General features: G+C 38.5%; 1 protein-coding gene across 10 annotated transcripts in view; it reads right to left on the bottom strand.

Annotated features, from left to right (window-relative positions):
- The window catches only part of LOC106874983 (forkhead box protein J2), a 446,415-nt gene that overhangs the window by 417,169 nt on the left and 5,246 nt on the right, over window positions 1-24,000 (bottom strand). For 7 of the 10 annotated variants that reach the window (XM_089342755.1, XM_089342756.1, XM_089342759.1 and 4 more), the window contains exon 2: window positions 5,393-9,089. In XM_089342755.1, the coding sequence (XP_089198881.1) occupies window positions 5,393-6,160 (768 nt within the window). In that variant the 5' untranslated portion in view covers window positions 6,161-9,089. The other 3 variants (XM_089342752.1, XM_089342751.1, XM_089342753.1) reach the window with 3 other exon arrangements.

The raw sequence follows: 24,000 nt of genomic DNA, 5'->3' as shown, positions 1-24,000 counted from the left end.
CCCTCTCAAATTCACTCACTTATTGCAGCGGTACTTCAGTTTTTCTAAGCCCTGTTAAAGAACTCGGATGGATGGGCCTCCAACCAGGCCTTTCGCGATACCCTTAAAGCCAGGAACTTTTCAGCAGCCCCTCGTAGTCAGTTGATATGCTAGAAATAGTAATCAAATCATCCTGTTGTGTTTTTTTTTTAATTACAAGTAGACATTGGATGATATAGTTCTTATTACATACTGGTGTCAACGGGTAGAATGTTTTTGCCTTTAAATCTGTTCGATGAGGAGTAACCAAAGATTAAGTACCATAAAAGCAGCTATTAAGATACACCAGACTACACCACCATCGCTAGGGGAACATCTGTGTAGTAACACAAAGCGCTAGAAATCATAGCCAAATTTTCAAATTTAAAACCTTGTCATATTAACGTGAGGGCACAATTGACAATGTTAAGTACACGAAATACAATAAGTCGCGATGGTCACGTTTTGGATTATTTTGCTCGACCAGGGTACACATGGGGTTCAATAACGAAAACACGGTATACCAGTTGGTCCTTCCTCATGTACTTTGGTGTTTAATCTCAGGCCTCATACATACATATGCTTGCTCCCCAACCACGTGGACTTGGGTTCAGTCCCACTGTGGAACCTAGGGCAAGTGTTTCCTATTACAGCCCCGGGCCGACCTGGTAGATGGAAATTGAAAGAAACTCGTCGTGTAAAAACATACATACGTGTGCATGTGTGTATTGTTTGTCCGACACCACCGCTTGACAGCCGGTATTGTTTTGTTTATGTCCCCTAACTTAGCGATTTTACAAAGGAGGCCGCTAAAAGTACTGGGGTCGATTTGTTTGAACACTTTAATGTGATACCCCAGTATAGGGCACCGCCTTAAAGTGTTTAGTATTATTTACAAATATATATATATATATATATATATGTACGTACATACATACATACAGACACACAGACAGATAGATAGATAGATATCTCGGGGACTACAGTATTCAATTTGGAGATTTGGCTACTATTTCTAACTTGACTACACTAAGTATTATACATCTTTTACTTTTTACTGGTTTCAGTCATTGGACTGCGGCCATGCTGGGTCGCCGAACTGAAGGATTTTAAGTCGAACAAACCGATCCCAGCACTTTTTGCCGAACCGCTAAGTTATGGGAACGTAAACAAACGAACATCAAGTGTTAAGCGGGAAGAGGGGAAAACACAGACACACACGCACACACGACGAGATTCCACATAGCTTCTGTCCACCAAATTCACTCACAAGCTTTTGGTCACCCCCAGGTCTCTAACAGAAGACACTTGTCCAAGGTGCCGCGCAGTGGGACTGAACCCGAAAGCACGTGGTAGCAAAGCGAGCTTCTTAACCACACAGCTACCACACAAATCTGGGTAGATGATGATACATGTTAGCTTCAAGAGAATAAAAAAAGATGGTAGTGAAGAGTTTGAGATGGTGAAGAGGAAGGTGTGGTGGAAGCAGAATAAAACTGTCCGGGTAATCGAAAAAAGAAAAAAATACACACACACACACACATGTAAACTGGAGTTTGTTGCTGTTGGTTAGCCCCAGATTAGCCCTTATCAAAACATCTATAGGCAAAGGTGTTTCACCTATAAATAACCCTCATTTTGGAGGTGTTTTCGGGTATAGTGCACTCCAGACAACACTGAGCAATGTGAGTCTCCTTTTACGATGACAGAACTGTAAATTTCGGGGAATTTGGCCGCTATTTCTAACAGGTCGAGTGATCATGTAGAAAGAGAGAGAGAGAGAGGACGGAATCCGGGTCTGGATTGGATTTAGGCTTGATGCTACCCAAATCATGATAAAATACTTTTTCAGAAGCTGTCACAAAAATTGAAAACGAGTTGATGACTTTCAATAATTTTGAGGTCGAAATCTGGATGTGAGACTAAATCTTTAGCTTCTGCTGAAATCCGGCTCTTGGAGGTAATACCTCATTTGATTCACACACACACACACACACACACACACACTAGTCTTTTATCTGTTACCTGTTTCAGTCATTGGCCAGAAGCCTAGCTAAGGCATTGCTTTAAAGGGTCTAGTCGAACAAATTGACCACAATACTATTTCTTTTAGTCTGGTAATTATTCTATAAGTTGTAAACAAACCAACACTGGTTGTCGAGCGGTAGTGGGAGACAAACACGTGTATACACACGCACGCCCGCGCGATGAGTTTCTTTCAGTTTCTGTCTATTAAATCGCAAGATTTTGGATGGTTCTGTCACGAAAGTTGTAACGTTTAAACATAATCGGAGAGATGTGTTGGAGGAAGAGGAAACCATCTTCAGGTATGTTCCAGTGTCGGGCCAAAGATGTGAATGGGCCCGTGAGTACCCTAGAGGAGAGGAGGCAGCCATGTGAAAATATTTCAATGGAGGATGGGGCCTCGGTTCTTTGGTACAGCACATATGATATAGCTCTGATCGAAAGGATTAGATAACGAAATACTTGGGGTCATGACAGTGGGGAGATGTAGAGAAAGAAAATCATGTAGACGTAAAGGTTATGGCATATCTACACAACTGCGACCTACCGACTTTGTTTCTTCATAAATTTCTGAAAAACTGATACTTTTGATGAAACTTTCTACAGATATATATATATATATATAGTTGTGTGTGTGTGTTCGTGTTTTCCCAACCAGTGTTCCTTTGTTTATGTCCTCGTAACCTAGGGCTCGGCAAAAGACACGGATGGACTAAGTACAAAGCTTAAAAAAGAAACCACAGGGGCCGATTTGTTCGACTAAATTCTTCGAGGTGGTACTCCAGTATGGCCGCAGTCCAATGACTAAAACAAGTAAAAGATAACCGCTAAAAATTAAATATGTTTCATGCGGTGTAGATTATGATTATATCGGAATTTGTGGCGAAAACTTTTTCGTAGGTGGACGAGATGTATTTCTAACAATTCACACATCTCGACTTTCGTTTCTTACCTCATACGTTTTAATGATATAGATGACAGTTATGTTGAAACAAAATTACTTTTAAGGTCCTATCCTTGCAGAAATTTGTTAAACGAATATGTTTTTTTTTTTTTTTTTAATGAAGCTTTACAGGGCTATAGCGTACCAAACAGCAACACCAACAAATTTCACCTCTGACAATCTAATTTTTTTCTTAAGATTTTAAAAATATACTCATTCAACAAATCCCAGTGGGTGGAATAATCCTATATATATATATATATATATATATATAGTTGTAATTTATATCATCATGACGTGAAAGTTATGAGGAAACAAGATCGACAAGCGTCAAATATTGCCCCCACTACAAATTTTGACATAATTGCAATCTAAACATCTAAAACGTGTGTGTATGTGTAGAATATTCATTAACAAAATCTGTGTTTTAGTTCTTTTTCAGACAATTATAAGGAAATAAAGTCAGGCGGGGGCACACTTATGTAGTTATACTCATGATTATATAATATAAACAGCTGTAAAAGATAACAAAAAAAAAAGGAAATAGAGTTGTGGTCAATAGCACGGTTTTGTGGATTAACTTTCATAGCAACGTGGATGTAAACAAGCCTTAACGACCTGTTGGTAATGTCTACAAAAACAACAACAAAAAGTAAACAGAAAAGAAAATACTACTATTACATGAATGTCACCAACCGAGTATGTAGGTCAGAGGACGAACACAGATGAGTGAGGGCACATGTCCTTTGACACTAAGGGCATTCAAATAAATGTAGGGCAGGGGCTTCTTGATTATTGGCAGCCCTGAAGTGGATCGTTTCAGATTTTTGTTTTTCGACACCATAACAACAATAATTGTTTTTAATTTATAGCACAAGGCTAGCAATTTTCTTTTTTCTCTTTTCGTCTTCTTTGGGGGGGGGGGCCATTACATCGATCCCAGAGCTCAACTGGCACTCATTTTATCTACTCACGAAAGGATGAATAGCTAAGTCGATCCCAGCAGCATTTGAACGCAGAGCGTAAGGAACTGGAACAACAACAATAATAATTTCTTTTATTTGCCACCAGAGTGAAAGATGGGGGGGGGGGGACAATGCAAAAACAATTTACTATTTGTGTGGGGGATGATGAGGGAAAGAAAAGGATAGGTGAGGCTCCAGCATGGCCATAGTTTAATGACTGAAACAACTAAAAAAATAATAAGATAACTATACAAAATATGTGAACACATCTGTCAGGGACGTCTCCTGATAAAGGAGAACCCCCAACGAAGCAGGAGAGCTCTGACCGCCAAACTGTTGTTTCCATCTGCAGGCATATTGTTAGAGGACGCCTATTAACCCTCACTATTTTTGCTCCTGTCACCCACCTTTTGAAAAATTCACTGGGTGAGAGCATTTCTTTCTCCACCCACACTTTCCTTTCCAAGTGGAACTTTAAAAAGGTCAATAAGGGCTTGACCGAAGACGAAGAGAAGGATTAAGTCGATTATATCGACCCCAGTGCGTAAATGGTACTTATCCTGAAAGGATGAAAGGCAAAGTCGACCCCGGCGGAATTTGAACTCAGAACGTAAAGAGCCGGAAGAAAAGCCGCAAAGCATTTTGTCCGACGGGCTAACGATTCTGCCACCTCCCCGCCCCAAATAATTGCTAAAAATTTTGACACAAGGCCAGGAGTGGATTACTCAATGTCATCCACCTCAATACTTGACTGGTATTTTATTCTATCGATCTCCGAAAGCTATCCTTCGAGCAGTGGCAATAGCAGTAGATTGCAAAGTAACGAATACACGATCCTACTTAGAAACAAAACAACTGGACTTGGCTGGCTACTTTCACTTTCGGTCAGCGCCGCTTGGTAAACAAGTAAAGTTTTACTTCGTGGTTAACAACAGAGCGAACGGCTGAAACGGGGGTGCGGTGGTAACGGGTAGCTACATGGATATATGAACACGCGGGTAGATAGATAGATAGATAGATAGATAGATAGATAGATACATAAAGTATACAAGCCTAAATATGTAAGCCATATAAAATTTTAAATAATTCGATGAGTAAAGTTGTAAACGCGCGCGAACACATACGCACAACACAAGACAGCTCGGTAGATATGAATGTAAGCAAATTTACATAGATTGGTAATTTTAACTACATATGTTATTGACAGTGACTTCGAAATTTCGCCGACACATGTATATGCTTAGAGACTGGGATGTCAATAACTCCAAAGAACGTAGATAGATAGATAGATAGATAGATAGATAGATAAATAGATAAAGTCTGGATGCATAAGATAATACAAATAAACATGTTGATAAACAGTCAAATGGTAAGATAAACAGATATATATAACATATATGTATATTATATATATATAGAGATACGCAAAACAATAACTTACCTTCCATCCGTTCCCAGCATCCCGGTAATAAGGGAAGTTATCACATATCCATTGATAAATCTCACTCAAAGTCATTTTTTTCCTCGGGGAGCTGTTTATTGCAAATGTTATCAAACTGGCATAACTATAGGGCGGTTTGCCGTCTCTGGCGGCGTGGGGGTGATGGTGTTGTTGTTGTGGTGGTGGTGGTGGTAGTGGTGGTGGTTGATGGTGCTGTTGTTGTAGATGGTGGTGTTGTGCTTGCTGTTGCTGATGGTGGGGGAGGTGTGGATTGTTGTTGTGGTGGTGGTTGCTAGAGTTGTTGTGTTGTTGGCTGTTGTTGTTGTTAGTGTGGTTGTTGTGGTGATTGTTGTTGCTGTTGTGATGGTGGTTGCCGTTGTTAATGCTATGAGGATGCGGCGGTTGCGAGAGCGGCGGACATCCACCGCCGGCGCCACCGCCGCCACCGTCCGTGGTGCCGCCGCCGCCGCCACCACCGCCCCCGCCTCCACCGCCGCCTCCCGGCGTGTTGTTATTTAGGTGAGGAGGCGGTGGCGGTGGTGGAGGGTTGTGGTGGGTGTGATGGTGTTGATAAGCCGACACGGCCGACTTTTGAAGCCCCATCTGGCTGTCCACTGTCCTCATAAGGGCCCCACCGTTGTTAGTAATGCAACCGGCGCCAGCATTTCCGGCGGTTGCACCCCCGACTCCTGTTCCCGTCATGGCCCCTCCCACACTAAGACGCGGTAGCCAGTCCATCGCGGTCAGACTACTCTCCAGGTCCGCCATCTTGAACACCAATACCGCTACTCTTTCTACTGCTTCCTCGCTACTCTACTACTTGCTGCTGCTGCTGTTGTTGTTGTGGTTGTGGTTGTTGTTGTTGAAACCGGTGTTTAAGAATACTACTGCAATTCCACTGCCGCCGCTGCTGCTGCTCGTGCAGCTACACAGCAGTTTCTACTGCCGTCACTAAGCTGCTCTGATACCGTCGTCTCCCAACCGGCAGTCGCTGCTATTTTCTTCGATGGTGATGATGATACCACTGCAGGTGTTGCTGTGGCGGCTGACTTTGTCGCTTCTACTGCTGCCGCTGCTGCTGCTGTTACTATTATTACTGCTGCTGTTTCAGATGTTTCTGTTGCTACCGCTGTCGTTACTGCAGAAGATGCCACCGCTATTGCTGATAACGATAGTGCTGCTCCTGATAATGTTGGTGCTGTTTGTCTGAATGAAATTGCTGCTGCTGCTGCTGCTGCTGTCTTTCTCGTTGTTGTTGTTGTTATTCCGGTTATCGTTGTTGTTGTTGTTGTTTTCAATGCTTTCGTTGTTAGTTTTGTTGTCGATTTCCTTCGTCTTCTACAGCTTGCGTCGGTGATACTTTCACTAATTTCGCTGTCTTCGTCCAACTTTCTAATGGCAGTAGTGGTAGTAGTAGTAGTTGCAGAAACTATTATCGTTATTATTAATATTACTATTATTACTATGTTTACTGGTGTTTTCACAATGACAAGTGCAAAACCTGCAAACGGCGTGACTGGAGAGTTGTGCTGTGCGAAATGTGGATATTTCCCAAGCATGTTTGGATGCTGCAGCATGGAGAGGGGCGGGAAAGTTAAACATTAAAAACGACATAAGAGACAGAAACAGGGAACCTTAAAAGCATATATATATATATATAAAAAGTTTGTTTCGAAGGTATGTTTCCTTTGTTGGTGGTGGTGATGTGTGTATGTGTGTGCTTGTGTTTTTTGTTTTTGTTTTTTCTTTTTTTTTTTTACTATCACCGATTGGTATTAACTTGCCTAATTTCTGTTCTCTGTGTGTGTGTGTGTTGGAAGTGTACTTGCCAGGCAAAGTGATATGATCTGAAAAACCGCAATGTAGTGGAATCGCGTCAGTGACCAGGTTGTAGTTGGTGTGACGAAAATTTTGACACTAAATAATGTTTAAATGAAGTCATGATTTTTGTTGGTTTTTTTCTTTTTTTTTTTTTTTTGATGGTTTAATATGTGCCTGCCGCGCTGTAATTATCTGTGCGTATGTTGTCTGTAAAGCTATTTAAAAAAAAAAAACTGTTTGATAATTAATGGAAAAGAAATTCATACGCGTTTCCTCAATGTCCGTTATTACTATTTTTGTTTTGTTTCTTAAATGTTAACAGAGCTTAAAAAGCCTCATCCTTGTTTGATAAGCAGAAGGGAAAAAAATTATTTGGATGCTGTCACGTTCATGCTTTCCCAACAAGAGGTAATTGCTCAATTAGCAGGGCGGCGTAACGCGAGGGGAAACCGAAATGAAGAAATCATAATGTTTACGAGTCGCATCACATCACATCAGCGACTCGGTTTACCGATAGCTCAATTACATATACGCCTCTCTTACAGAACGGTGAAGTGAGAGAGAGAGAGAGAGAGAAAGAGAGAGGGGCATCTCCCCCCGCACCTCTTCGCAGTAGTTCAGATCAGATTTCGGTTCACTAGATACGGGCGCTATATATTTTAAAGGGAAAGTAAGGGAAGGGAAAAACTTGAGATTACGTAACTTGTATACGTTTTTTTATTTCTTCTTTTTAACTAAGGGAACATCACCACAAGAGGTAATGCAGTATAAAAAATCATAATAAAAAGTGTAGATAACAACTTGAGGAAAAGTCCACGCCACCGACACTAACTAAATTCTTACACAACTTACACTACGGATGGTCACCTCCCCGCTTACTGTAAATGAGCTTTAAACTTATCAGCCATCCGCACACGCCACTTATTTCGTTTCACTAGAGATACACCGCCAAATTTGTTTTTGCTTATGTTTTCTCAAATAAATAAAGATGGGATGTCGTGAAGGGTATGCTTTTCTCAAGAGCATTAATTAAACAGCCACTACAGTTTTCGAACGAGAACCGGGTTCCATCAGAGTTTTTTTTTTTCCTCTGCTCATTAGGAAGAAGCTCACCTATCTTGCTTATTCTTTGGTGAATCACTTCAAAAATGGTATTTAAAGAGGAAAAAAAGTAAGAAAGAAAGAAAGAAAATAAAGATATTCAAAAAGTAGGAGAGGAAATGGGGGAGGGGCGGCAGTAAAACGTTTGCTAATAGTTTATATATATTTATCTAGTTGTTTCACATTCTTGTGTGTGTGTGTGTGTGTGTTTGTATATCACTAAACCTATTTATACTTATATGTATAACTAAGTCTATATGTGTGTGTATATAACGAAAACCTATATAACGCAAACCTATTTATGTATCACCAAACATATGCATATATATATATATATATATATATATATATATATATAATGTGTGTGTGTAGTTATATTTTCTTCCTCTTTTCTTTTTTAAATATTATTCCGGTTGTTATTGTAACCATTGTTAGTTTTGGTATTATTTTACGATTATTATTAATTGTTTTTTCTTTGGGTCGCTTTTTTTGTTGTTCTAGTTTGTTTGTTCGTTTAGTAGGAGAGTATGTTGGTATGTATATCTCTGGGATTCAGGTTCATGCAATTTTCCTCTTAACTGTATTTAATCATTCTTAATAGATTTTTTTTTATAATTATCATTACAAAATGTAACAATAATGACCGTTAATTTTTGTAAGAAAATTATTGTTAATTAAATGAACAAGATGTGGTGGTTTGAAAATCCATTAAAAATTTGTTTTGGCGTATTACTTTTTATCAGCAATCTCGATCCTGGTGGAAGAGGTACAGCACCTAAAAAAAATAATAATAACAACAATAATTCTCCCTGTATTAGCCACAACGGCTCACAGAAATACAGAAAATATAATAACCATTAAAGAGAACATCTAGTTTACAATACATGTTGAAATGGATAATGATAAAGAGAAAGGGAGGGGTGAAGACAACGATAGATGCATTATTTTCGCGCCCCTCCCTTTTTTTTCTGTTGTTTTAGCCATTGGGCTACAACCATGCTAGGCTCCACCTTGAAGGATTTAGACGAAGGAAAGAAAAACAACCCCAGCACTTTTTTTTTTTTTTGCCGAACCTGTAAGTTATTGGGACGTAAGCAAAACCTACAACCAACTGTCAAGCGGCGATGGGACACACACACACACAATAGGTTTCCATATATTTTCCATCAACCAAATTCACTCACAAGACATTGGTCGACCCGGGGGCTATAGTTGAAGACACTTGCCCAAGGTGCCATGTAGTGGGACTGAACCCGAAACCATGTGGTCGTACAGCAAGTTTCTCAACCACATAACCATGCCTGAGCCTATTAAAAATTTGATAAAATATAACAAAAAGATAAGTAGAAAAGTCTGATAAAAATAAACAAAACGTAGGTAGAAAATACAATAATTAAAATATAATTATAGTACATAAAAAATCATTTAGAGTTATTCACCGAAACAAGATTAAAATCCACTTGTTAGGTCGAGTCTGAGCGCCCCACGTTTCTACTCGCCCACGTTTCTACTCGCCCACCAGACATTGTATAGCTTTCAGGTTTCTCCAAAAGCCTTCTTTGAATTCGTTGATGAAGAAACCAAAATTACATTGCACATTCGTAAACTTTTTTTTTTTTCATAAAGATATGATCACTGGAAGATGTACCTGTCTAATTTCTACTCCATCCACGGACTGGGCAGCTCAGTTTCCTCTAGTTCATATAACTCAAATAGTTCCTGTTCGAGCTTTTGGTTGAGTTTTTTAGAACTTTCATGGCAGGTCTGTCTGTCTGTTCTTTTTGGTTCTTCGTCTCTTTTCCCGTTTTCTGCTATCTCTCAGTCCTCCATTCTTCTTGAGACTGCATTTAATTCCCATCCTCATGAGTGGATACATTTAAATATATATCAATTAGTTCATATATATTATTTCAACAGTTGAGGCAGCTTACGCAAAACAAACTCCATGTATTAACGACACTTTTGTGTATGTGTGTCAGTGTTGTTTGTGTCATCGATGAAAACTTCAGAAACTTTCAAAAAACACCTTTATTTTTTCTGTAAAGGCAAAACTTTCCATGTTTACAACAGGGAAGAACTTTGGCAGTCCAGGCTTGATATTATTTTGTTTAGCAATGGCAGAAATGCTATTTTCATTGTTGCTTGGGGAAGCGTTGCCTCTACTGTTCGACACCATTACCAACGAAATCGAACAAATGTCCAAAACAATTTTGTTCTCTTTCCGGTAAATGCATTAAAAAAAAAAAAACACTTGCCTTGTCAAAGACTTCCTATATGACAAAACTATTAATGAAACCAAATTTGTGTAACAAAAATCTTAGATACACTTCTACTCCAAATATCGAGAGAGAAAAGAAAACAAGCATAATAATGTTGGTACAAAGCCAGCAATTTTAGGGGAGGGTTAAATCGCTTACAGCTGTCCCAAGCGTTCAACTGGTACTTAGTTCATCGAACCCGAAAAGATGATAAGCAAGTTGACCTCGGTGGAATTTCAGATCAACATGAAGAGCCGCAGAAAATGCTGCTAAGCAGTTTCCTGATGCTCTAACGATTCTGTGAACTCGCCATTAAAACTGGTCTATAATTTTGGCACAAGGCCAGCAATTTGTTAGAGGAAGTGGGTAAATTGATTAAATCGACTCCAGTGTTCAACTGATACTTATTTTTATCGACCCCGGAAATGTGAAAAGCAAAGTTGACTTCGGCGAGATTTCAGCTCAGAACGTAAAGAGCCGGAAGAAATGCCACTAAACATTTTGTCCGACGCACTAATCCAAAAATTGTTGAAACAGAAAAAAAAAATAATAATCAAGTTACATTCAATAGTAAGAGTAAAGGTGCCTTCATACATCTACGCGGAGGATATGAAGGTAATATTGATCGAAGAAAGAGTTACCAGTAGTGAAATTGAGAGATATCGAACCACTAATGAAGTTCTACTAAAGACAAAAAAAAGTATGAAATTAAAGGGGAAAAAAAGAACAATTGTAAATAGTACATATAACGGTTCAAATGGTACTGCATGGGAGTGGGGACCATGCGTCCATTTTCATTTTTATATAACTTTCATTTCATTTACATTCGTCTTATGTTTTTTGTCCCCATAGTGATCTTGTCTGTCCTTGTGGTGTCCCCATCTATGTTTAGGGTTTATGCCTAATAAAGATATCAGAATGTAAAAGGACTAATACTTCAACTAATGAATTTTCAGATGATGTAGAACTTGCCACCATTATATACTAAGAAGATATTTTAACTATTTTTTTGTTTTTTATGTGTGCATGGTAGTCTCATTTTCATAAAATGTGCTCAGCAGTCCATGCAAATCCCAGCACTTTATGGGCTAAAATTTATCTGCAATGAATTGGTTACACTTCCACAGTATACAAAGTATTTTAACATTTTTTGATATACAATTCGTAATAATATTTAATTGTAAAAACATATTATTCTTTAAACATCGAATGGCTAGGAGGGTCCATACGGGTAAAATAGGAATCAAAGGGGTCCATAAGTAAAACAAAAATAGTTGAGAAACATTGCGGCGTAGCCACAAGACCTGAAATTTTGGGAAGATGGGGTGCTAGCCGATTACATCAACTCCAGTGTTCAACTGGCACTTATTTTATCGACTGCGAAAGGATGGAAGGCAAAGTCGACCTCAGTGGAATTTGAACTCAGAACGTCCAGGCGGACGAAATATTGCTTAACATTTTGTCCGGCATACTAACGATTCTGCCAGTTTGCCGCTTCTGCCTCTTTAAATAATAAAAACGGTTTCTGATTTAGACACAAGACCAGCCATTTTGAGAGAGAGTCCATTTACATCAAATCCAATTCTCTATACTTGAACATTATTTTATCGACCCCGGGCCGCCTTAAATGTTAAATCAAATCGCAAAAAGGAAGTTCATATGTACATACGTATGTGTACTTTTAAGTTGCGTTATAATAAAAACTGAATAATAACTCAATACTTACTTGTATAGCGCGTGTTTATTATATTTTAATACACTTTTACAACAACAGGGCTAACAGTGACTTAGAAGTTTTAGCCTTCTAATCTTCGTCGGGCAATCTGACGAAGGCTAGTTATCCGAAACTTCGAAGTCACTGTCCTTCTTCCTGTAAGATTATATATATATTCTTTTATTTGCTTCAGTCATTTGACTTTGGCCATACTGGAGCACCGCCTTATAGACTGAGAAAGAGAGCGCAAAGCAAGTTCAATATAATGAATGAAAAATAAGGCGGCGAGCAAGCGGAATCTTAGCAGCATTTCGTCCGTCTCTACATTCTGCATTCAAATTCCGCCGAGGTAAACTTTGCATTTCATCCTTTCAGGATCAATAAATTAAGCACCAGCTGAGCACTGGGGTCGATATAATCGACTTGTCCCCCACGCCGTGGGTGGTCGAGTAATATCCAAGTGATCGAAAAATGTCACTTGGAAGAGCTCCACAACGACGGGGAGTAAAGCGATTTGAACAAGAGGGGAAAAAATGAAGCGGTCATCACAAGAGTGGAAGTGCATTTTGACCAGTTATATAATATATATATATATATATATATAAATTATAATTTAGGGTATCTAAAAGATACCACCATGCTTGACATAGCAGTCAAACTTTGACAATAAAACCACATATTTCTTAGATACTCTAAATTATAATTTTATAATAATTATTATCTCTGAGGTTTTTATTCCCATGCTGGCCACCTGATAAGATGGGTATTTTTAAATAACGATCTTAGTCTTATATATATATATATATATATATATATATATACACACATACAAACACGTGTATATATATACGTGTGTTTGTGTATATATATATATATGTATGCATGTGTGTATGTATATATATATATGTATATGTACATATATATATGCCTATAAATGTATACACATAGATATACATATGTGCATACACAAATACTACGTTCTTGTCCCATTTTGTATTTTATACATTATATATATATATATATATATACATACACAAATACACACACACTTACACATACATATATTTATGTACATATATATACATATATATATTTACATACATGCATACATACATTAGGGTTACCTCGAGTTACTCGGAAGACAACCCCTATGATACTGTTGTTCATATATTTTTGCACTTTATTTCTAAGCTTCACATTTTCCGGTCTCTTGTTATTTTTCACCCCTTAGTTTTATTTTTATCTGTCCCTCTTATTTGCTATTTAGTGTAAACCAAGAACTTCTTTACGAACAATGTTTAGCTTCTTTTTTTTTAACTTTTTCTGGAAGGAACATAATTTTGCCAGAAGGAGTAAAATTGCTTGGACCGCCATCTCTTGCGCATGCAACATACAGTTGTCCATGGGAGAAATCTTCTTGAGTCGTTGCTCAACAATGTTTACAGTTTCTTCCCGACATTGATTTAAACATATGGCAAAAGCTGAGTTTTATCGGAAACTGTATCCTTTTGAATACGAAATGTACTTCTTTGTCAGACGGAACCAAAAATATTCTACGTATAAATGCATCTTCTCTCATAAAACAACCAGTCAAAATAGTAGACTGAATATGAGATATTATTGCATCTGAGCTGTACGAACTCTTCGAGAAGTACAGTTCTATATTTAAGAGATGAGGAATTATTTACATTATCCGTCAAATGTAAATAATGTAAATAATCTTCGAGAAGTGTTCGGTTTATTTGTTAGTTTTTGAGCAACAGTGACACAGCTCTAAACATTCAGTTACCAAAAATCACCCATTAATATGGTTTTGTGCAAAATTTTCTATGAATTTAATAAGGTGCTTTACCTTCAGTTTAAACTTTAAATGGCTTCTTCGCGAGGAGAACGGCGAGTGATAAAAGCAGAAACGATACCAATTTCCAGTTTAGAAATCTATCTTAACTTTTAAATGATGTTTTATAAGTAGTAAAAGAAGAAATGAATATTTTTCAATGAACTGCATAAGGTGTTTTCGGTGTTGAATTCAGACGTCTTCTTCTTGAAACAAGTGATACGTCTAAGCATTTAGCAGACGATAAATGGAGAAAAGGACTTCGGCTATTTTCGGATGTTTTCGGTTCAAACGCTGTTTGTTAAATACTTGTATGTAAGTGTATGCGAGAGAGGGGAAGGGGAAGGAGAAACAGAGAGAGAGTAGGGAGATGGGAGTGATATGAAAGACAAAGAGAAAAAAAAAAAGGAGAAAGACAGAGTGAGTGACAATGAGGAAAATAAGGGAGAGAGAGAGAGATACATACATACATAGAACGAGACAGAGAAAGAGAGGAACAGAGTTTAACTTAATTGCGTGTGTGTATATGTGTGTGTGCATGCACGTAATGTCATAAATGTATGTTCGTGTTGTTATTTAGCTCTACAACACACATGATCAAGTTGGTCTCTGAACTAAAATGTTCAAGCTATTGGAACAGTCTCTGGTTTTCTTCCCATTTAATGTGCGCTTGGGTTTTTAACGAAGGTAGTATGTCACATTGAGTGATTTGGCTGCGATTTCTAGCAGGTCGATCAACAATGTACAGATTTTTTAGACAATATCGCGTGTATACATCAATACCTGCATACACACATACATAATATACATACAAAAGCATATGCACACATACACAGTGTTCTCTTTAGTTATCGTCTGCTACGATTTTGGTTCGAGAGAGAGAGAGTGTTGTGTGTGTGTATCTAATTGTATGTATGTGTGCATGTGTAAGAGAGAGAAAGAGATAACAAATGACTGAAAGGGACTGAAAGAAAGAGCGTAAAGATGTAGTAATCAGACCTGATTAATAATAGTAATAATAATAATAATATAATAATAATAGTAACATCGTTAGGAATGAGAACCCAGGTTCGAAATTTCCCCAAGACACCTGACGAAGGCTGGAGGGTATATCAGCCGAAACGTTGTGTTAACAACAAACAAGATGAGGAGAAATATCCGTCAAATGTAAATAATGTAAATAAAGAGTTACATTCTTACATAACTTTATCCGCCTGTATATGTTTCAAAAAGCTTGCGTAACCGCATCTACATCATACAATAGATTGTACTTATAATCAATTAATCAATTAATTAATGGAGCAATCAGCCCGCAAACTTTCCCCTTCGGAGCTCAAAAGTTACTCTTTCAGATTGTTTGTGACAAACACAGACACGAAGACACGCGCGCGCGTGCGTGCGTGCGTGCGTGCGTGTGTGTGTGTGTGTGTGTGTGTGTGTGTGAAGGCTTGCGGCTTAGTGGTTAGAGTATCCGGGTCACGAACTTAAGATCGTGGGTTCAATTCCCGGCGGCGTGTTGTGTCCTTGAGCAAGGTAGTTTATTTTATGTTGCTCCAGTTCACTCAACTAACAAAAACGAGTACTGCCTGTACTACAAAGGTAATCATATAAGAGGCGAATCCAGAGTAGCCCTTTTTGGGGGGGTAAGCATTTAAACAAACACCACCACCACTACCATCGTCTGCTGAAACATTGGGACCATTCTCATAGAAGCTAATGCAAAAGAGGTTTTGGAAATCTTTTTTATTTATTTATTTATTATTTTTTTTTTTTTTGAATAACCAGAAAAAACTCACTATATAGTAGTAGAAGCTATGTTGAAATGGTTCATTTCTGACCAGATACCGATATTGAGACAATTCTTTCCCAGTCCTATTTCGAAGATATGGCAAATATTATTAGCCCGGATGTCACATCCATTTTTTTGTCACGTACGTCACACCACGTAAATGAAATTTGTGACAGCATGTTTCATAGTATGTATAAATTAGTAAAATATAAAATATTTATTTATGCACAAAAAATAGGGCTGACAGTATTATGAGGCTATGAGGGAAGCGGTAGCCCAAAACGTTTGAGAACCTAACCCTTCAAGGCGGTGCCCAGCATGGCTGCAGTCCAATGACTGAAACAAACGAAAGATTAAAAGATTAAAAGATAAAAGATAAACAAAAAGATTTCTTAGATTTGACACTTTACAGGCAAACAAATAATTTCGAAAGAATTAAATACAGACAAACATGCTTCTACATGCAGTCACATGTAGCGTCTTCTATTGCACGCTGAGAAATACACTTTCACGTGCGCAGTAGCACACCCACGGGCATTGTTATGCAGACAGGAGACAGGCACAGGCACACACACACACACACACAAACACACACAAACACACGCACGCACGCAACTCAGAGATAAAGATACATGCACCCACAAAACACATTTTCAACAGAGAGAGAGGGAGGGAGGGAGAGGGAGAGAGAGAGAGAGAGAGAGAGAGAGGAGGAGAAAGAAAGATTCAGACAGACAGAGAAGGGAGGAGGAAAAGAAAAAGAGAAAGAAAATACCTGCACAACAGACAAGGCCAGACACACATACGTACACACACACATACACACACAAACATGCACACACACACACACACACAAACATGCACACACACACACACACATACACAAACATGCACACACACACACACACACACACAAACATGCACACACACACACACACATACACAAACATGCACACACACACACACACATACACAAACATGCACACACACACATATACACACACATACACGTTCAGATACACAAACCACACACACACCCAAACGCACATTCACACATTCGTAAACACACTCAGCCGCGCGCACATACACATACATACTCACATGAACACACACACACACACACACACACACAAAACACTTTCACACATACACACACACTTCTAAATGCGTACACACAAATACACTTCCAGATATATTACCAGACACACACTCATACACAACTACAGTCAGACTCACATACCGATACATACACACATATGACTCATGCACGCACACACACACACAGATGCACACACACACACACACACACACACACACACAAAACATCCAAACACACGTGTACAAGCAGACATACACATACCCCTGCGCACACGTATCACACACACACACACACACAAATGCACCCAGAACACACACACACTTATACAGCCAGACACATACATATCCCCACGCACACACTCATACGCACGCACACACACACATACACATACACACAGAAACACAGACACGCTCACGCACACAAAATTCACCTTGGCAAACACCTACACAGGTAGGCACACACATACCCACACACTCATGCGCGCACATTTCACACACACACACACACAGGCACTTAAACACACAAACACACACACACACACACACACGCTCACGCACACAAAATACGTCCAGACATACACATAACCACACACACACACACACACACACACCCATACGTGCACACACATCAGATACAAACACGCACACACACCCATACGTGCACACACATCAGACACACACACACACACACACACACAATCGTACAGACGTTCACATACATAAAACGTACCCAGACCACACACACACACAGCCAGACACAAACGCACACACACAGCCAGACTCAAACAAACGCACACACACAGCCAGACACACATACACACAGGCATTCAAACAAACACACACGTATACACACACCTATAGAAAGCAATAAATTATTATGTATTATCAAGGTCGATAATAAAAAAAAAAAGTGTGGGGAGATGAAGGAAAAACAATTTGAAGTAATAAAAAAAAATTTGGAAGGGAAAAAAAATGAAGGAGATGATATCCTTGTTTGTATTTTCTTTGTGTTTCTGTTTTCTTTTACAGCAACACTCAATTACTTCCTTAACACATGAAATACTTTGACTAATAAATCATTATCATCATCATCAGCAGCACCATGGTTATTAGCATCATCGTCGTCGACGTCGTAGCCGTCGACGTCGTAGTCGTCGACGTCGTAATCGTCGACGTCGTAGTCGTCGACGTCGTAGTCCTCGACGTCGTAGTCGTCGACGTCGTAGTCGCCCACGTCGTAGTCCTCGACGTCGTAGTCCTCGACGTCGTAGTCCTCGACGTCGTAGTCCTCGACGTCGTAGTCCTCGACGTCGTAGTCGTCGACGTCACCATCATCATTATTAGCATCATCATCGTCGTCGTCTTCGTCGTTGTCATCACAGTCATCATCGTCACCCTCGTCGTCATTATCGTCGTCGTCGTCGTCAGCCTCATTATCACCATAGCTATCATCAGCAACGTCGTCATCTTCATCGTCATCACTGTCATCGTCGTCATCATCATCATCATCATCATACGTGCGCGTATATAAATAATTTACATAACTTAGATGTTTCAGCCAAGGATTGGCCCGCTCCATGTCTATGTATTGTATATATGCATATATATATATATATATATATATATATATATATATATATATATATATACACACACACACACACATATATATATATACATGCATACATACATACATACATACATACATACATACATACATACATACGAGGAGGTGCTGAAAAGTTCTTGGCTTAGGGTAGAAGAAAATATGATTTTATTGAACGCATTCCCCTCTCAGATTCACACACTTATTGCAGCGGCCCTTCAGTTTTTTGAAGCCCTGTAAAGGAACTCGGATGGATGGGCCTCCAGCTAGGCCTTTCGCGACACCCTTAAAGCCAGGAACTTTTCAGCACATCCCTCATACAGTGTATGTATGTATGTATGTATGTATGTATGGATAGATAGATAGATAGATAGATAGATAGATAGATAGATAGATAGATAGATAGATAGATAGATAGATAATTATAAATGTATATGTGTGTAAGAGAGGAAAGAGAGAGAGAATTAAGCAGGGACAACAGGTAAAAAAATAATAGAAAATGCAAACAAATTCATACATTTTCATCAGGTGTTGGCTCAGGGTCAAGGCAATTTTGGTGCATTCATCAACAAAACTGCACGTTCGACTCGGCATGTAAACAAAATTTAGTGAAAAATTAATTCGTAAAGCTAAACCAACAAAACAACTTGCACCAACACACACACACACACACACACACACACACACATACGCACACGTGCACACACACACACACACAATCATTCTGATACCTGACACTCCGTCAGTTACGACGACAAGGGTTTCTGCTGATCTGATCAACGGAACAGTTTGCTTGTGAAATTAATGTGCAAGTGACTGAGCACTCCACAAACAAACACGTGTAACCTTCACGTAGTTCTCATGGTAATTCAGCGTGACACAGAATGTGACAAGACTGCTCCTTTGAATCACAGAAAGGTACTACTCCATTTTGACAGCCGAGTGGACAAGAACAACGTGAAATAAAGTGTCCTGCTCAAGGACCCAACGCGCCGCCGGGAATCGAACTCACGACCTTCTACGCGTCTTCACAACACAGACGCATGCACGCGCACGCAGACATACATTTTTTTCGGTTTTTAAAGAACGGAGAAAAGCTTTGCACTGTGCAACAGTTTATTCACTTTGATCCACTGGAAGGGTAAAAATCAAAGTTGACGCGAGCGAGATTTGAACTTATAACGCAAAGAGTTTGATCAATCACCGTTACTTATGTTTTTTCCGACGCTTAACATTGAAACATCTAACAGAGGAACTGGTTCAGCGGCTTCGTTGCTGAGCTCAATTTTGCAAACGTTAAAAATTATAATGTAACATTTTGTGAAGAAAATGGATAAAAAGAAAAAGAAAAGAAAAAAGTAATTAATATGAGGGACTCATTATATTGTCTAATAACCTGCTAAAAATGGCAGCCAAATTTCACTCAAAAAAAAAATCTTGTATTAAAAAGTCACCGCCTTAAATTTTTTGTCGAATGAATCGACCCCAGTACTTAGTTTATTTTAAGCCTGTTATTTATTCTATCGAGGTATTTTGCCGAACCGCTAATTTACGGGGACGCAAACACACCAACAAAGGTTGTTAAGTAGTGGTGATGGGACAAACACACACACACATATGTATACGACGGGCTTCTTTCAGTTTCCGTCTACAAAATCCACTCACAAGGCTTTGGTCGACACGAGGTTATAGCAGAAGATACTTGCCCAAGGTTCCACGCAGTGGGACTGAACTTGGAACCATGTGGTTAGGAAGCTGGCCTGCGGCTATTCACGTAGTCACACCTGCGCCTATATAGTGTCTGTCAATGTGTGTCCGCCTGTATGTAGATGGTGTAATGTCTAATGTCTGTCCAAGTGGTCAGTGGTAGATATTGAAATAACTAGACAGAAGAACAAATATTCGGGACAACTGGACAAGGAGAGACAGAGAGACACTGGAATAATTAAACAGAAACACTGAAATAAAGATATAAGACGTTTTGACGCAGTCATTTTGATACTGCCTATCCGGCATCACTGATTCCACTCTGACTTATTTGACATCAGACGTTTTAAAGTTTCTCTCCCTCTCCCTCTCCCTCTCCCCCTCTCTCCAACTCTGTGTGTGTGTGTATAAGCAGATTTCTCTTTATGTGTATGAGGACAGTGTTCAAGTAATAAACTGTAACGTCTCTCTCCATCTGTCTCACTGACTTGATCTTTCTGCATGTGTATATGCCCGTGCGTGGATGTGCGTGCGCGTGCGTGTGCATGCATGCCTGTGTGTGTGTGTGTGTGTGTGTGTGTGCCTCCAGTGCCAAAAAGCACTGTCAGGAAAACAGGCTGAATTTCCAGTCAGCCATGCCAAATCATCTGTATCGAAACAGGTAAACCAAGTGATATAAGTAGGTAGGTGGACAGATAGAGGAACCTGAGACATACAGGTGTCACTGGAGTACCTAGTTAGACAGAGAAATACTTAAGCGACTAGATAGAAGGACAGGTGGTGGATTACCAGGTTGGATAAAGAGAGGTGAAATAATTGGAGAGACAGAGAGAGATTTAGTGGTACATGGAGATAGATATACAGTAGAATAACTTAATACAAAGAATGGAGGAGAGAGAAAGAGAGAGTAGACTAACTAGATAGGCAAATGGTGAAATAGACAGAGAGACAAGCAGAGGTATAAGTAGATAGATACACAGACGGAAAAGTAAATACAGAGAGAGAGGGGGGGTCAGAGACACAGAGAGAGAGCAAAGTAACTAGATAGAGAAACAGAGACAGGCTGGACAAAAAGAGAGAGAGAGAGAATAAAATAAATATTTACACAGAGAGAGAAAGATGCAGACAGACAGAACAAAGACAGAGAGAAAAATAACAGGCAATATTGATGCAGAGAGAGAGAGACAGAGAGTGACAAAGAGACAGAATGAGACAGAAAGAGAGAGGGACAAATTGTCAGAGAGAGAGAGAAGACAGAGATTGACCGACAGACAGACAGACAGACAGAGGAGAGAATAACAAGGTAGACAAATAGTGAAATAGCTGGATATAAGGTCAGACAGTGAAGAAATTAATTAGAGAGACTGTGGAATAACTAAATATATAAATGTACAGTCAGACAATAGAATAACTTAGACAGATAGTGAAATAATTAGATAGTGAAATAATTGAATTAATTAGATTGTGAAATAACTAGAAATATAGACAGACAAGGGTATAACGAGATACATACACACACACACACACACACACACCAGGATAACAAGACGTTGCGATGAGACAGAAGTGTAGTTGAATATCTTGATATTGAGACATGGGTATAACTATGTACATTGAAGGACTGTGGACTAACTAGATAAATGGACAGACAGTGAAGTTATTGATCAGAGAGACAATCGTGTACCAAGATATGTGTATGTATGTATATATATATATATATATATATATATATATATACACACATATATATATATACATACATATATGTATGTATACACACACGCACACAATAACGGAGTATCTCATCGCAGGTTATAGAAGTCGGGACATTATTATTATTATTATTATTATTATTATTATTATAACAATGCTCACGAAATATCTTTTTATATAAATTCCTCCATCATAAACAGGACTGCTGGAAATAGGAACCAATGCACCATGTCCTCCTTTCCAAACGCAACTAAAGCTTTGGCTGGCCCGAGGTTAGAGTAGAAGACATTTGCCCAAAGTGTGATACAAGTGTCACACAGTGGGACTGAACCTGGAACCATGTAGTTGGGAAGCAAACTTCTTACCACACAACCACATTTGCACCTGTCCAAGAATAAATGGAACAAGGAGATTTATATACAGGCAGGATAGTGGAATATCTAGATCAGGCATGGACAAACCTTTTTGAGAAATGGGCTACATAAGACATGGCTCGTCACCAGATGGACTACACTACTAAAAATTACAAGGTAATTTTTCATTAATCATGCCATTCAGAAAGTCCTGTAGACTGCAGTTTGCCTATGATTGATCTATCTATAAACAAACAAGCAGTGAAATAAGTAGACCTATATAGATACACTAGTAGTGGAATAACTAAATTTATAGTTAAATGGGTAATGGAATAACTAGATCTACAGGTAGACGTATAGTGAAATAGATAGATAGTATAGGTACATAGACAAATACTAAAATAATTAGATTGATAGAAAACTAGAAAACAGATATTGAAGAAACTAAAAAGACAGATTAAAATAACTAGAGAGATGAGCAGGTGTAGGGATAGCTAGATAGATGGATGCTGAATAATGAAGCAGATAGACATATGCACAGATACGGGGGTAATTAGTTAGGAGAACAGGCAGTAGAATAACTAGATAGACAGATGCTGGAATAACTAAATACATAGACATATTGACAGATATTGGAATAACTAGATTAAGAAACAGGCAAGAGAATAACTAGATAGATAGATGCTGGAATAAATTGATAGATAGACGTATAGACAAACACTGGAATAACTAGAAAGACAGATGTTGGAATAACTAAATATATAGACATGTAGACAGATATTGGAATAACTAGATTAAAAACAGGTAATGGAATAACTAGATGGATGGATGCTGGAATAACATGATAGACATATAGACAGACACTGGAATAACTAGAAAGATAGCTGCTGGAATGACTACATAGTTAGACATATAGACAGATACTTGAAAGACTAGATTACTGAACAGGCAAGGGAATAACTAGGTAGATAGATGCTGGAATAACATGCTAGACATATAGACAGACATTGGAATAACTGGTTAGATGAACAGGTAGTCGATTGACTAGATAGATAGATGCTGGAATAACTAAATAAATAGACATATTGACAGATACTGGAATAAAGTTAGACAGACACTGGAATAACTAGATAGATGAAAGGTAGTAGAATAACAAAATAGATAGATATTGGAATAAGTAACAAAATAGACATATAGGCACATAGTAGAATAACTAGTTAGATAGATAAATGCTGAAATAACTAGATTTATGGAAAAAATAGATCGATAGATAGTCAGAAATATGATTAGATAGATATAGGTATTGGCAAAAAAGAAAGCTAAATGGATAGACAGAAACTGGAATAATTAGACAGATAAACAAATGGTAGAATAAACAGAGATACACACATACATACACATTGGGATAACATGATAGGTTAACAGACAATGAAATAACTGGATAGGAAGATAGAGACATAGAAAGTTCAATAACTAGATATACAGACAGAATAAAAAAAAATAAAAAAACTAGATTGTGGAATAAATTGATATAAGGATAGATAATATAATTAGAGAAAGAGGCAGACATTCAGTTGTATAACTAGATGTGGGCAGAAAGTAGAATAACTA

The sequence above is a fragment of the Octopus bimaculoides genome, chromosome 26 (genome assembly GCF_046866305.1).
Source record: "Octopus bimaculoides isolate indiv1 chromosome 26, ASM4686630v1, whole genome shotgun sequence".
Taxonomy (NCBI): Eukaryota; Metazoa; Mollusca; class Cephalopoda; order Octopoda; family Octopodidae; genus Octopus; species Octopus bimaculoides.
The sequence above is the reverse complement of the archived record's forward strand: the minus strand, read 5'-3'. Positions and strand labels throughout refer to the sequence as shown.